The following is a 15,555-nucleotide window of genomic DNA, read 5'->3' on the forward strand; positions in this document are numbered from 1 at the left end:
TCTCTAAGCAGGTCCAATGGATGCAACACCACAACAGACTGGAATTTACCACGGCTGACAACCCCACACGGGCAAAATGAACTGGCCCATCTTCTAGCGGAAGAGTTGTACAAGCATGACTCTCCTTAGTGAATCCTTCTGTAGAAGCTCAATCATACCACCACCTTTGTCCACCTCCCCACACGCACATTATCCCTAAGCAGTGTTTTAAAAGCATCATCGATATTCCCAAATCTTTCCACAATACTCATTCAACAATCCGTGCGTTTCCCCAGTTCTTACCCTGTTAACTCAGTGCTTTCACCTCGCACCTAAAGCGCCCGGATACCAAAAGTCCCCACTGCATCAAGGTAGGACTTGCAACCTACAGCCCATGAGGTGGCAGAGCATTACCCACCCACTCACTCATTTCAGCCCCAAAATTCCTTTTCAGTCCAGAACGCAATGCTGCAAACCACAAGATATAGCATTTCAGCCCATTACAGCATACCAGATGGAGAAACCTCCGCAAGAGCAATTCCACCACAACCACTTCAGCAATAAAGCAGTTCCATGTGCTTTCTGCTACATATAACCTCTCATCAAGGACTGCTTATACATGGTTTTTCATTAACTCCTGCATCTATGAAGTTTGTCTTGTCAGAGACACAGTCACAAAAAACTCAGACAGGGTTGGTTTGTTTGATGTTTAACCCCTATGCCATTGACTTGCATAGAAGTGCACTTAGCAAGTGCACTTACTGGATTATCAACTAATTAACCGCAACACTTGGTATACCGAGTTTATATGTCGCCTTTACAGATGAAGACAATGTTTTAGTACTTTAATATGTCCATTTATTAAACAGGAAGTCCTTCACAAATGATTCCATACTATATTGATCAAGTGTTAGAAAACTACCATTTTCCCTACATACAAAAATACAGACTTTTACTACTATGAAGACATGATCAGAAGAGTAGCATGAAAATCCACAGAGCTCAAATCTTCAAATATCAGAAAGAAAAAAAGACAGAAAGACAACTAAATAAAAAAAATTTACAGGAAGTATTGTGCCCATATATGAAAGACTAGAAAAGCAAAATGACATTTAAAACTGATAAATACACCATTTAAATTATGCTATAACAGTATGGATTTTAAAAACAAGACTGCTTTCTGGATTGCAAGACTTTACAATTTTTCAGCTTGTGTTTTTTTGTTCAGCATAAAAACCAACAGAAAAGAAGCACACAACATATTGAAAAAATCATTACTGGTGTAAAAACAAGTTGGAGGTTATGTTTTCTTGCCTTTGAAACTGGTCAAGCATTAACAGCACAATTTGCACATACAGAGCTGGAAGATGCTACGCTTACACATGTAAGTTACAGCTGCTGATACTGAAGGGACAGTGATCACAGCTGGTAGGTACCACTGCAGAAAGCATCTATTTTATCAGCTGGCCTCAAGTGCAGAGAACTTCAAGAACACTTGCCAAAATAATGTGAAATTGCTTCAAGGCTGTAAATTGTCTCTATATGAACATTTGCTAACTTACGATATTCTTCAAATCCTTGATCAGGATTTGGTGATAAATGGGTACCTGATCTGCAGTCCCCTAAGTCAATGGGGAATTTTGCCTGAGTAAGGACAACAGAGTCAGGTTCTGCATTCACACATAGAGTATGCTTGTAAGATTTTTCCTTGGCAAAACATGACAATTTTTCTTACTTCAAAAGCAAAATACCAAGGGTATTACACAGCAGACTTGTGCTCATATGATAAAAGGAAAATTGCATCCCCTTTGCTCAGTCCGAGATGGAATTCTAACCCACTATTTCAACTAATACTTCTGAGCTGTTCACAATTACAAATCTGTCAGTATAGGACCTATATCCCCAAGGGATAAAGTCTATCAGTCAGGCCTGGATGCTCCTTCCTCAGACACCATAAATCATAAATTATGAGCTAGAATCAGAATGGTTAGAGTTACGCCTGCTATGTTTTTCTAGAGGACTCAGAATCAGCACTGAGGATACAGGTATCCCACACTGAGCATCTCTTTACACAAGTCTCAAGGAAAGAAATTTGGAGTACCTTCTAGCTCACATCAGCAATCTGCTTGATCTCCATCTTCCAGGTAGCGGCTGAAGGCAGAGCAGAGCAAAAGTTACACAATCTTTTGATTTGCCATGATACCACGATTTACTATTTAGTGCACGAAGGGAAAGCAATGACTATAGTAGCCATAAAACTGGTATTAGTGGAAACAAAGCACAATGAAGCCAGAGATGCATTAGTGACTCACATTACAAAAATAGTGTTTACTGGTTTAATAAATTTACATCTCTATTTTTGTGAATGACACGTGTTTATACGACACATGGAAGGCACACTAGGTGAAGCAGTTTTTCGGTCTACAATTCTGTGAAAAGACATACAAAGTGTCAACTTCCAAATCAAAATTGAGCATTATAATGAGAAATAAATACATACTTTACTATTTATTGTGGGTTCCTGAACCCTTACAAACTTCAACATATACAAATAGTTTCAAAATGACACTAACACAAAAGAGAGTAAGTCTAGACAGATATAATGATTAGCTAAGTCATTTGTTATATTATGTCATAAATGTTGTGTCTTAAGTATAGAAATCATTTAAAAATGCAATAAATTGGCCACAATATATAAATCAAAATATTTTCTTACTCCAGAACTGTGATGTATGAGTTAAAGCTGGATGAACTGTAGTGCTAAGATACACTCTCCCTCCACAATACCCAACAAGTAGAAACCGGTAAACATTCAAGATTAAAGTATAAACAGTAGAAAAATGAAGGTAGCGATTGTTGTAATAAAAGGGTGCTTAGCCAGAACCACTTTAACCTGTAGACATCAGGATAAATGTAACATTACTAAAAATATTTAGACAGTAATACTTGGGATTAAAAGGTTACCAAAGGTGATAAATCAGCCTAGTTAAGAGAGGGTATTTTCTTTCAAACACGTGAAGGTTTTAATTAAATATGTCTATTGAGACATTTGTCCAAAGCAAAACAAATACAATACCCTGAAATTTCCCATATTCTAGACAATAGTCCGTGACAGTCAAAAGAGGCAGATGGTCATACTTCATTCTGTTGCTCACATCCAGATGTTATTAAAGTAGCTGTAGGGACCAGCCCCAATCAAAAAATAAGAAAACACCCAGATACTCCATTAATATGATCTGGCTATTGCTTTTTGAAATGCTCCTATGTTCTCATTCTGAATTAATGAAGATAGTTTCCATATCCTTCCATATATGCTAACTGGCTTTTTAAAATTTTACCCATTTAGTCCATGGTATACAGATAAAACCTTCCTAGTAAACACAAAGCTCTATGTTATAAATATGTCAATCAAGGTAACTATGTATATTGTATATAAAATTAAATATCTTCTGTTTGCCAAGTATAATTTAAAAAGGAATATCTGTGGCTAGTTATAAAAAAATATTTATTAACCCATAGAGATTAAAAGGCAATTTCACTAACTCATCCATCCAGCACATTTGAAAGAGTTGCACTGGGATTCTGGATAGGTAACTTTATCTAATCACATTTTCATGATAAATAGACAACTTTCATTTCTGGGCATATATAAGAACACTTTTGAAAGCTGCATATCCCAAAAGAAAATTAGATTGTGTTGTATACTCTAAATTAAAGGCTATCATAAATCACAGTGTAAGCAGATTTTTTAAAAGATTATTTTAGAATACAAATGGTTAAATTATAGACAGATTTTAAAAAGACAACGCAAAAATAAGACCAAAACAACAAAGGAACCCTTTCAGGTTGGACAGCACTGCTCTGACTCTGTCAAACAGATCTATCCAGGTGGCCAAGTGGCTAACAGGGAAAACAATATACCAGGAAAAACTCTAAAGTGGCATTCAGAGATTTCCTGAATATTTGTATAAATTCATTTTTAACCAACTCCCTCTGTTAAAATAAGGAGAGGAATATGGCATAATTTCTACAAACTGTTTTCAAATATTCTGCTGGTTTTTGTACCTACTTCAGTTTCATTTCTAAATTATTACTTTTGTTGCCATTAATATTCACATACACATCTCTATCTCACAGTCTTTTTGAGCTTTGTTGGCCATCCAAACAATCCATTATTTTGTGCTATAAACAACAGGAACTAAGTACCCGATTTTCAGAAATGCTATGTGACAGCTTTATTCATTTCAGTGGGACTGAGCAGAAATTAGTCTGAAACTATCCTTTTTTCTAGATACATAGAGCCCTTCTGATGCAAGCATCTACGTCCTGCAGGTCTCTGTGAACCAAGCACCACACTTCACCTGAGCAGAAGTTATTTGATAATCACACCTATTTGTCAACATACCTCAGGTTTTAAGATGCACCATTAACAACGTCGGTGTAGAATCTCTCCAACGGTATTACACAGCCAGCACGGCCCCAGCGTTAGGAGCAAACACTTTTTTACACCTACTTTTACTACTGGTTCAAGGTGTGTGTCTCTCCTCCGCTATAAAGTGCGGAAGCAATCCTTCCTTCTGCAGTTGGGGATTATTAATGTTCACATATAATTTTGAAAGCACTGGGTTATTAAGCATCAAGTTTGGGTTTCTCTCTCCTTCTCGCCCTTTATCACATCTCAAATTCATGATCAGATTGTGCCTTTTTATTTATCCTAAATACCTGCTGAAGATGTTTGGCTCCAGAGCTTTCAGCGTAAGACCTGTTGTTTATGCTTTGATTTTCATGTACAAAGCTGTTCAGTATCTCATCTGAGCAGGAGAGAGGATATTCTCTTCTACACTATTTGAATTGCTATTAAGTTTGGGGGTTTTTTAATTATGCCCTAAAAACATTATTCTTACTTATTTTGGGTTGTTGGGTTGTTTGTTTTGTTTTCACAAAAGAGAACAAATAGGAATGTTTACAAAGTTGTCATGAGACAAGAAAATAACAGATATAGAACAAGGACTGAGGAAGATGGGGGGGGAAAAGGGTTGCATTAATAAAACCACATATGAGATAAGCATTTGCTGTGCCTGCACATCCCCAAAATAGCACAAAGGTGACAAATACCAAATTTGTTTAGGGACCTTAAAGTTCATGGAAAACTAGTGGTTAATCCACTCATAACAGTCCACATGCAGCTTGTACCAGATCAATTCTCCTGCTTGTTCCACAGCACTTTAAGAACCAGTAAGTCTGCTGTGTTAGGAAGGGGCAATCATCTTACGGTACAAAATAATTCGGGGGGGGTGGGGGGTGGGGTGGGTGTAAAATAAGATTATCTTAGGGAAGATTGGAAACTTTCCCCAGTTTTTCCCTCTTCTTTCTAGAATCAACAATGAAATACAAACACACAAAACAATTATAGAGCATATCATGAGATGCACAGTGAAACACACGTGACAAAGCCTATGAAGAAGCATCCCACATTACTGATTTTATTTAAATTCACATGTAAGAGACACCTTATAAGCAAAAGATGAGAAGCTGCTTCCAAGGCACAGCTTATTGCTGATGCCATGCTTCTGAATACAAAGCCCATGATGAATAGCACAGACTGAAATATAGGCATCAAATCTCTAGAGTCAGTACCTTGTCTCTCAAAAAACGCAGAGGTAGATGAATCTCTAATCCTCTCAACCTCTATGCATATGGCTCCTACCAGAAAGCTTACACAGGAACACATGCAGTATACCAGCTAGCTTCTGAAGTCCTAGGGGAAAGAATAAAATTTCCCCCGGCACATTCAGCCCAAGCATCATAAGCTAACATAAAAGGGAAGAGTACCATCTCAAGCAAAAGGACGTTGGACACCGTATTCTTATCTTCCTTATATTGAAGCAGACACTATACAGATCAATGAAGAAGGCTTAACAAAAATTAAATATTAAAACGTAAGATAGATGAGGCATGAATATATGAAATGAAAGGAACAAGTGGAGAGTAAGAAGGAATCAGCTTTACTAAGAAGCGATGAAACTGTCAAATCAGTTCTTAATTATGGTTTTAGAAACTTCTATTGTAGGCAGTTTGCACATCATTACAGGAATGTATGATAAACTTGAACTAAGGCTGACAAAACTGAGCATACATAGCATTAAGAGGAAAACATATATTCTTACAACACTATACAACAGTTATTATGCTGTTGCTCCAATTATATCTTATGCTTTAATTAATCTTTTGATGTCTGTGTACAGTTTCAAAGTTTACCATCATTTCTACATGCAGAAATACATGGAGATTGCATATCTGAGGGCTTAGTTTGACGAAAGAGGACTAATCAGAACCATTACAGTTTCATGCATCCCGTTCCTGCAAGGTTCAACTGTTTAGCTTTAATTTAGTTTTATTTACAGTGGGTTTTGAGTCCCTTTATGGAGCTAAACAGGACTCTCAAGGACTAAAAGAAATTATCCCTATGTGATCAGCAATTACAAGCAAGACTAACTGGCTGGGAGAAGCAATTTAAGCAAGTTTCAAAAAAAAAAAAAAAAAAAAATTTAAACTTTCTACCCTATTTTCTTCCTTCAGAGCTTTTGTTATGATGACTGCAGCTTGGGTAACAGTCTTAAAATATTACCACCTCTTCAATACACCGTGTAAAATTAAGGTGGGGGGAATCAACTGTGTATGTATCATATAAACAGATGTTAATGTTTCAAATTTAGTTGTGTCTCACAGCTACTTTATTTCCCTTCTATATAATCCAAATAGTAAATAATGTCTCTGTAGAGTAATAAATGCTTAACTTAGATTTTTAGAAAGTATATACTGTACAATACTAAAATCATCTTTGGTCCCCAAAATAAGGAAATTACAAATTTACATTTGTTTTTCTGTTTTACAAAGTGTATCAGATAGTATTTTTTAAATTAATATTCTCTCTGAATTCTACCCTGAAAGCTGTGATAAGCTCAAGTCATGATGTAAGTAATAAATAATGGCATACTGTTCTCAGCTCAAGAAAACTTATTTCACATGTAAAAGCACTCAAGGTCATTCAGGTATACTATACTACGTGATGAAGTATTACACTGTATTAGAAGTGTAACTGCATCATTCTGCATTTGTCATTCCAGCTATAACAAAAGCTTTTCATGATCTCACTCCAGAAAAAGCTTGGTGAAGTTATCCTGTTTCTAGGTAAGGAAAGGTGTAAGGATTTGAAAGATACCAAATTCATAAACTTACAGACGCACGAGACCTCCCACACCTCTGAAAAAACAGAATCGGCACAGGGAGTACAAGAGAGGAACGGGGCGTTCTCTTACGTACACACCATTTCAGTGGATAGGATTAGGATACATTCCTAATGAAAAGCCTTTGCTATGCATCACCTAACTTCTATTTCTTGATTTCAGATGAGGGTTCCACTCTAAAAGCATGGATGTTCTGGAGGACAATATTCTGTATTTGAGTAGGGGGGGTTGATTTTGGTTTTTTGGTGTGGTTTTGGTTTGTTTGTTTTTAAACAATTTTATACAAACTGCTTTAATGCCAGTTTACAATTCCAGTCTAGATACGCTTGCGCTACTTTTAAAAAGGCTCTTTTAATAACTGACAATATCCACAAACTCTCCTTGCAAACTTTGCCAATACTAGGCAGAGTGCTGAAAAACAGCAGAGCTGTAACTGTACTGGCGATAATAAACTTTGTTATTTCATATCACACTGAACATGGAACTGTCATTTACTTTTCATGAGACACACAGTAATCCTGGTGAGACACCACCTCAATAAAATGTCTGTGTTCTAAACCCAACAATAGAGGTTGGCTTATATGGTTCGATTTTTTTTAAACTGGTGTTCCCTTTGGCATTAACTTTCAATGAAGCACCATAAAATGTTACTAGTAACTGGTAAATCATTACTCATTATGAAAATGCAAGTTTTCTTTAACCTCATTAGTAACTCTTTCTGAATTTTAATCTCCATTTTAGCCACTAAGGTGAAATGCACTGTAGACATCAGTAAATTGAAAATAAAAAATACATCAGTTTTGTCACCGGTTTTTCACACGTCAAAATAATTCTCTGTTGCTTGATTCAAACATTGCAGCGTTAGGTTCACACCTGTCACTATCCCAGTTCCCTCCAGTATTAAAAAAGCCCCTATTGATCTTCTGTTTGGTATAACCTGTTTTTCATATTTAAAAGTGACCTGTTGCAACATATTGCCATTTGTTCTTAAGACTCCAGTTAACTGCATTCAGCCACTTAAGAATACAGCTACATAAGAACACAATGCAAAAAGCGTTCAAGTCAAATGTGAGATAAATTCAGGCATACATGGCATACAGTTGCGCTAATTTCAAAGATTTCATTGGCTTACACCAGAAAGGAATTCAGCTCTAGAGATCTTCTCCCCTACACATTTTCTTCATGTAATATGCAGGCATGCATATGCGAAATAATGGATTACATAGTTAAAAACACCAATCAAAAAACCAGAAAAATATCAAGGGACATCTTCCTAATAACATTATGATATTGTCTAACTGATTACTGCAGAATTCAAGTTCTGAGTAGAGAAAATATCCTCTCTTCACTGGAAGTACAATTAAAATAAGAAAACTTCAGTTAGTAGGAAAAAAAATTGCAGAAACACCCAATTAAAAATTAAAAAAAAAAAAAAAAAAATCAGTTTTACCTACTACCAACAGTTTTAATTTTAGAAGAAACAACCCTCCAGAAAGGAAAATATTTCTCTTACATGAATCACAATATTGCAACCTTAGAAACACTTTATAAGCACATTGTAATTTTTTCCTAGTTCTTCCTTACCCAAGGCTTCTCAGAAAGGTTGAACCTTAAAAAAAACCAACCAAACAAAAAAAACCCCAACAAAAAACAGAAAAAAAAGCCATGACTGGAATGGAAGTCTATTGGATGACAACCCCTTCTTTCTCTACTGTGCCCCTCAACCCCCTTTTCTCCACTCTGCCTCCCAAGCGTATTTCTTTTCCCATTTCGGAATGAAAAAAAGAATGTATCCCAACATTAGCAGAAAACCACATACTTGCACTTGATGCATTATGGTGACCATTCAGTAAACATGCTAATTTTGCACAAGTTCAGATCTGGCCAAGGCCATGCATGAACTGAATATGGCAATTTCAGAGTCACCCATAGGGTAACTATCTCAACACTATATCCATCAACCAAAAAATGCAGAACAGTTGTCCATTTCACCTATGTAAGTGCACCAATAGTAAAACTGCAGGAGATCTTGCGGATGAGAATTGAGCTGCACGGCCGAGGCTGCATGAGGATGGATACAGAGAGTTTGCTGGACACGATACATGGCTAAAGTTATTGCTATTTGCCCCTCACTTCCTTTTTGCGTGTATTAAATTTACTTTTGGTGGATTTCTTTCTTATATTAACCAAGCAATGTAGTGCTGGTCTTAGTGTTTACGATAGATGAAGAAACAGTGGCAGAACATGTATATTCAGAGCTTGCACTTGGGAGAGGGAAATAAAGTACTGTGCAGCTAATCCAAAACAGTAACATACTGCAAAACATATATATATATTATATTATATAAGATATATAATATATGTATATATATGTGGACGTCTTAAATGGATCTTGCTTTTGAATGACCAACATTTACTGCCTTCATGACAACAGCTTCTGACTCAATGCATCTCTGCACATATGCAGGGCTGGGCATTCTTTGCCACCGTCTGATCTTCCTTTTCTTCCTTAAATAAAGAAAAAACCCTTTATTCCATGAGGGAGTTAAGCACTTCTTTTCCCTTTGCAGTCCCATTTGAATGTTGCTTTCATGCATCCAGACGCTGAATCTCAGGGCGATGATCTACTTCTCTGGATTCTGTCCGAGCACGTATGTAATCACTGGTCTGCCGACTACTTTGTTGTCTGCTGTTCATTCGCCACTTTTTAATAGCTAAATATGTGTTCACAGCATACACTGCCATTGCCAAGAAACCAAATATCTACAAGAAGTAGAAAGAATTGTCAAAGACAATTTTTGAAAACAAGAACAATAGTAGTTTCACAACAAATTCCTCAGAAACTTAGTTTTCTACTTCATTTGCACTGACAAATCATCATGGCCTGTAAAATTGATGTTGTTTTTCTTCTTCAATGAACTAGAGAATCTGCAAAAGCAACTAAGATCAATGATCCCAGAAAACAAAGTTCCTGTCTACAAACATGACAATTAAATCCTGCAATGCAACTTCAATAGAAGAACCTCTTGTAAGGAAGAAAACAGCTCTACATCCAACAGTTCATTCCTCAGGGTGCACGTAATAGCGAGTGAATGACAAGAGGACAGATGACCAGTCCAGACCATCAGCCTGGAGAAGGAGCTAATTCGCAGTTCTTCCTATATGCTTCTGCAGAACTGTTGTGTGATTTTCAGTGTCCAGGTTGGGGGGGCAGGGGGGGAGGGGTTGCTAACTCAAGCACAAAATCAATTTGCTTGACCTTACTGTTCCAGATTTAAAATCTTGAAGTACTACTATACTGACTCCACAGAACAAAAATGATCTGTAGCGAGCAAGAAGAATTCAGCAAATTATGTGTAAGCAGCTCCAATTTCTTGTGAATTTTTGTCTCTCTCTTTTCCGTAGGCTTGCAATATAGAGCAGTATCGTCTAAGCTAGCTATAGAGAAAGAAGCAAGGCAAGTTCAACTGTTAGTGTTCTCTGCAAGTAATTTTTCTGTTTGTTCTTGCCTCAAGCCTTAAGACAAACAAGTCAAAGGATGTCAATACTTTCTAAATCAGAATTTAGCATATAGCCAACTGTAAAATTAGGAGTAAATTGTGGGGGCAAAGGCAACAGAAGTATTCAATGAACATGAGGGAAAAGTTATTCTTAGTTTTAATAGAAGATAAGAGTCATATATAAAGAAGTTCAAATTCTTACCACAGCAGCAATTTCTGCTCCAGTTTTATGGTTTAAAGCAGCAAGTACTACAGAGGCAACGAAAAAGAAGAAAGTGCTGAGTCCAGTGTTGACCAGATCCTAAAAAAATAAATTCATTAGCATTACTAAACAATGATTCTTTGCTTGCTTTTATTAGAAGTGATGAAACAGAAGGTTAGAACAAGAACTATAGCAATACTTTCCCACTTTCTATGCAGTTTATCAGTTACGCAAGAGAAGGCAAAGATTATTACACAGGAAACGTAGCATGTGTGCGCATTAGTCTGTGAACTGAAGTCAAATAGCATGTACATATAAAGCACCAGTGCAGATTCTGGACACGTTACCTCAATTTCTACTGGGTTTATTAGAAAAGTACTGTCAGCATAAACAACGAGTAAAGCTGTTCTACCTCAGCTGACGCTGAAGTAACCTGAATATCAAGCTTTAGTACTCCAGGAACCCTTTGTTATTTTTCACATCACAACAGTGCTCCATGCACTGCCCAGGTAACAGTCATGAATTTTACTACAAATTCTTTGAGGCCTTTATTGTAGAAAACTGCATGTCCTATGCTATTTCTATAACAGCTGCCCATATTGTGAGAATACATGGATTTTTTACGTATTTATTGCATAAAGTTGATGTTTCAAGCAGACATTTTAGAACGTATGCACAGCAACACCCCAGGGGCACCTACATTCAGGGAAAATTCTCACTTTGCTCCAAGCACAGAAAAATAACAGGCAACATGCAATTCAGTTATACATATGCTGCATATGTCACTTCGTGTTCAGATGAATATGCTGCCATGCCTTACAAAAAGCAGGGTCATTAACGTATCATTGGAACATAAGTAAGAATTCTGAATGGAAGCTATTAGCACAAGAATAATTCCGTCAATACAAGACTATCTGATCAGACTCGAGGAAAAAAAATTCAAAAGTTGGGACTTTAAAGTAATAGAAGTGCTAGATTCATCAGGGACTAGCTGTTCAGTATGTTACTCAGGGCATCTTTCACAATTTTTTAAAACATTTGATACATATGTACACTGCACTATACATACACTGCAGAGATGTAGGAAATAACAGACTATCATGGTAACTGAATGAATAGGTGAAGTCAGGGAGCAAGGAGGGGTGTGGAGGAATCAGGGAATGGCACTTCAGCACAAATACCCTGAAGGAACATGAAATCAGTGAGAGGTGAATACTACCATAGCCAAAAGAGATGGAAAGAAAACCTGTAGACAAGTTTGCTGTGCAACTTACGGTTCTGAGTTAAAGAAAAAAAAAAAAAAACAAAACACACAAAACCACACTGAACATGCCAAGTCCCACCATTAAAAGAAAATCCCATCACCACTCTTTAATTAGAATTCAAGGACAAATTTGTTCTACTTGACTCTCTTCTTTCACATGCAGGTCAGGCTCACTTCCTCTCCCTGCGCCTCCACTTACTACAAGTACAATTTCCCCCCTCCTCCCCCAAAGTGCATCTTGTAAAGTGCTGTAAGTAGTCAGGCTTAGAAAACTGAAGATATAAATCTAAACTTACTCCCTGGGCATGAATCCCATGACTATGTTCCAGCTACACAGCACAAAGACTTTGAAAAGACCATTGTCATCTAGCCACCCCCAAAACATCTGTTTTCGTAGCCATTATTTGAGAATGCTTTAGAAAGTAATTGTAAAAACTGAAAGTTTCTGGCACTGTGTTATTCACAGGGAAAACTTCTTTGAGGGTACTGACTCAGCAACAGCTAGTTATCAAAATTAAGTGTACCTGGGGATAAACTGTATGATGCATCACTGTGGCCTGATCCTCATCTAAAAGGGGGACTTTCCCAAGAAATCTGAGAGGCTTCCATTGCTCACCGCTATTTCCACCCACGTGTTCAGATTTCATGAGCCCAGTAAGACCCAAACTGTCTTACCAAATAGTAAGGAAACAAAAGCAAATTGTGGGTCTCAAACTCCTACCATCTTTTTACCTGCCAGCGTATAACTACAGAGATACTTTCTCTCTCTGTTCAAGCTCACTGAAATAGATGTTTTCTGGTACTTACGGCATCAAACAACATTGGAATTTTATTAAATAGTTACTGCAATTTTAATTCTGTAATTTCTTGCCTTGCAGAGATAAATTTAAGAAAGAGAGATATTAGAAAATAAATGGCATTTCACAATTTCTTCAAGTACCCTCCTCTCCAACTCTGAGTTTAGCAGCTCTAACTGTGCTTCTGGGGTTGCCAGCAAGAGCTGTGGTTCTCATCTGCACAAACCTTTTTTCACTAGAGGGGAAGACTCACTATATATGACAACAATACCAGACTCAACAGTATTCAACATTTTCATCAAATCTCTAGAGTAAACATATGTATGTCACCAAGAATGCTGAAGCTAAATACTGAAGAGAGGGCAGCTATGCTCTTGAATAATTAAAAAAAAGGCAGTTCAACCCAAGGTCGGGTTGTGTATTTTACTACCAGAGTACATTTGCCACCTAGAGGAATGACCTACAGAATATAGAAGAAATAACTCAGAAGAACTTAGTAATTACAGTAGGTAAGCATCTCAACATGTGATGCCATGACAAAAAAAAGGGAGAAAAAGCACTTATACATTCCTTTGGACATATGGACACGATAGGTGTAAGGTGGTAAGCTTACCTTTGCAAGGGACACTGGAATGCTGCATCCTGTTCCGGTATCCACATTTTTAAAAGTATGTTGAAAAATTGGATAGGGTACAGAGAAGAGCCACAGAAGTTATTTGAAAGGAGGAAAAAATTTCTCATAATATGAATCAGAGAACCTAAACTGCTTTAAATATTAAAAGGATTGAGCTGTGTAAATGAAGACTCCAGTGTTCAAATAATCAAAGAATACTAGCTGTTTTAAAAGTTTAGCATAGAAAAGCACAACAAAATTAATAGTGTAACAAAATTAACAGCTGCAAAGTTAAGACAAAAGTCATATTCAAAACGAAGTAAGTTTTAATTGTAAGGGAGCTAACCACCAGAACAACTAAAGATGTGCTTAATATTCTACCTTTTCACTTCTATAATCCAGATTATGTTTTTTCAGACACACATTTTATACTTCTTTAGTACCATACTTAAAGACTAAGTGGATGACACATAATGCTTTATGATTTATGGAGTCAGATGTGCTTATTAATTAATCCTGCTGACCTCTGACTTTTTGAATCTGTCAGCTTGATCATCTTGCCAAAGGAGAATAGTATAAGCAAGATAGCTAGACCTATCCACAACATGACAGACATTACCATCTATTTCCATGCCACAAATTGACTTGCAGGCTTCTTGTATGAAGTTTGAGATACCGCAGAACGTGAAATACTGCTGAAATTAGACTGCTGGTGCCTTTGTCACGGTATTTCCAGAAAACCAAAGATACAAGTATGTTAGAACCTTTGTCATCATCACTGCCACCTTATTTTATTGTACTCTTTACAAAGAATATCGAATGTCTCCTTGCAAAGAATCCACCAATTCAAATCTGAAGACTTGATTCCATCTTGAAGCGCCCATTTATTCGTTTCTGCAATTCCATTTTCCCTGTTTAGGTCAAAACCTTTTAATGCAGTTAATAATTGATTCACATTCATACAATAAGGCTGGTTTCTTAAAAACCTAAAACTAACACAATCTTTCATATCTACAGATCAGATTGTTTGGAGCTTAAGGAACAATGACACTTATCAATAACACTGTCATATAACGGTAACATCACAGATGCAAATATTGGTGGAGGTTTTTAATCCAAAATTTGGTACTTACTACTTAGAGCAGAAAGATAAGAAAAGAAAAAATACCACCGTTTTGGAAGAAGTCAGAGCAGAAACAAAAGGGAATGAACTACAGCAAGAATTCAAGAAGTAAAAGACACTCCCTAACATAATGTAGCTTTTTTCCACGTAAGAAAAAATGAATAATCGTGACAATAAAAAGAATAAACTAATTGAAAAAAGATGAGCCGTTTGAAATCTGGCCATGATGTAGCTGAAGTTCTTGCTATTATATTTATAGACAAAGTAAAAACCACATCACACAGAAGAATTTCTGCTGAAATTACAGCAACCTCATGAGACAGTATGCTGTGCCATAAAATACTGTACAAAGCTGCCATCCGTAACAGAGAATAAAATCTATGAGCTGAATCAAATCCACTCTAGACTGCTGCTGCTCCCTTTCTCCTTTCCAAAATGATTTAAAAATGAAAGACTGACTTCTGGTCTCTTGCTAGTTATTCGCAAGTCATTCTGTTCAGTCACCACTGGTCCTATTAGTCCAAAGGAGAGTATCCAAGGACATATATTTGCTACTGCCATTACCAGCTATCTCTCCCACTCAGGAGCATAAGGCAGAGGAGGCATCTTAACTTGGGTATGAAGATGGGTTTATGCCAAGACAGTATTTTATACTAAAATAGATAGGGGGAGGCTTTTGTTCTGCTGATTCTGCTGTAAAGGTAGGAAACTCTAGAAAAAAGTGGACAGCATCCTACAGTCTTTCATTTTTAAGGGTCTGGGCAGGTATGGTTCCTGGATTAATGAGGATGGAGAAGCTGAATTGGTGCTATGAATGAGAGGTCTGTTAA

General features: G+C 36.8%; 1 protein-coding gene across 1 annotated transcript in view; it reads right to left on the minus strand.

Annotated features, from left to right (window-relative positions):
* Positions 1-9,608: 9,608 nt before the first annotated feature.
* Positions 9,609-15,555, minus strand: part of CMTM4 (CKLF like MARVEL transmembrane domain containing 4) — a 32,264-nt gene continuing 26,317 nt past the window's right edge. The window contains exons 3-4 of the mRNA XM_076349110.1: positions 10,929-11,027; positions 9,609-9,989 (exon numbers count right to left, since the gene is read on the minus strand). Of these exons, the coding sequence (XP_076205225.1) occupies positions 9,816-9,989; positions 10,929-11,027 (273 nt within the window). The 3' untranslated portion in view covers positions 9,609-9,815. The remainder of the gene's footprint in view (positions 9,990-10,928; positions 11,028-15,555) is intronic.

Source organism: Aptenodytes patagonicus, chromosome 11, assembly GCF_965638725.1.
Source record: "Aptenodytes patagonicus chromosome 11, bAptPat1.pri.cur, whole genome shotgun sequence".
Classification (NCBI taxonomy): Eukaryota; Metazoa; Chordata; class Aves; order Sphenisciformes; family Spheniscidae; genus Aptenodytes; species Aptenodytes patagonicus.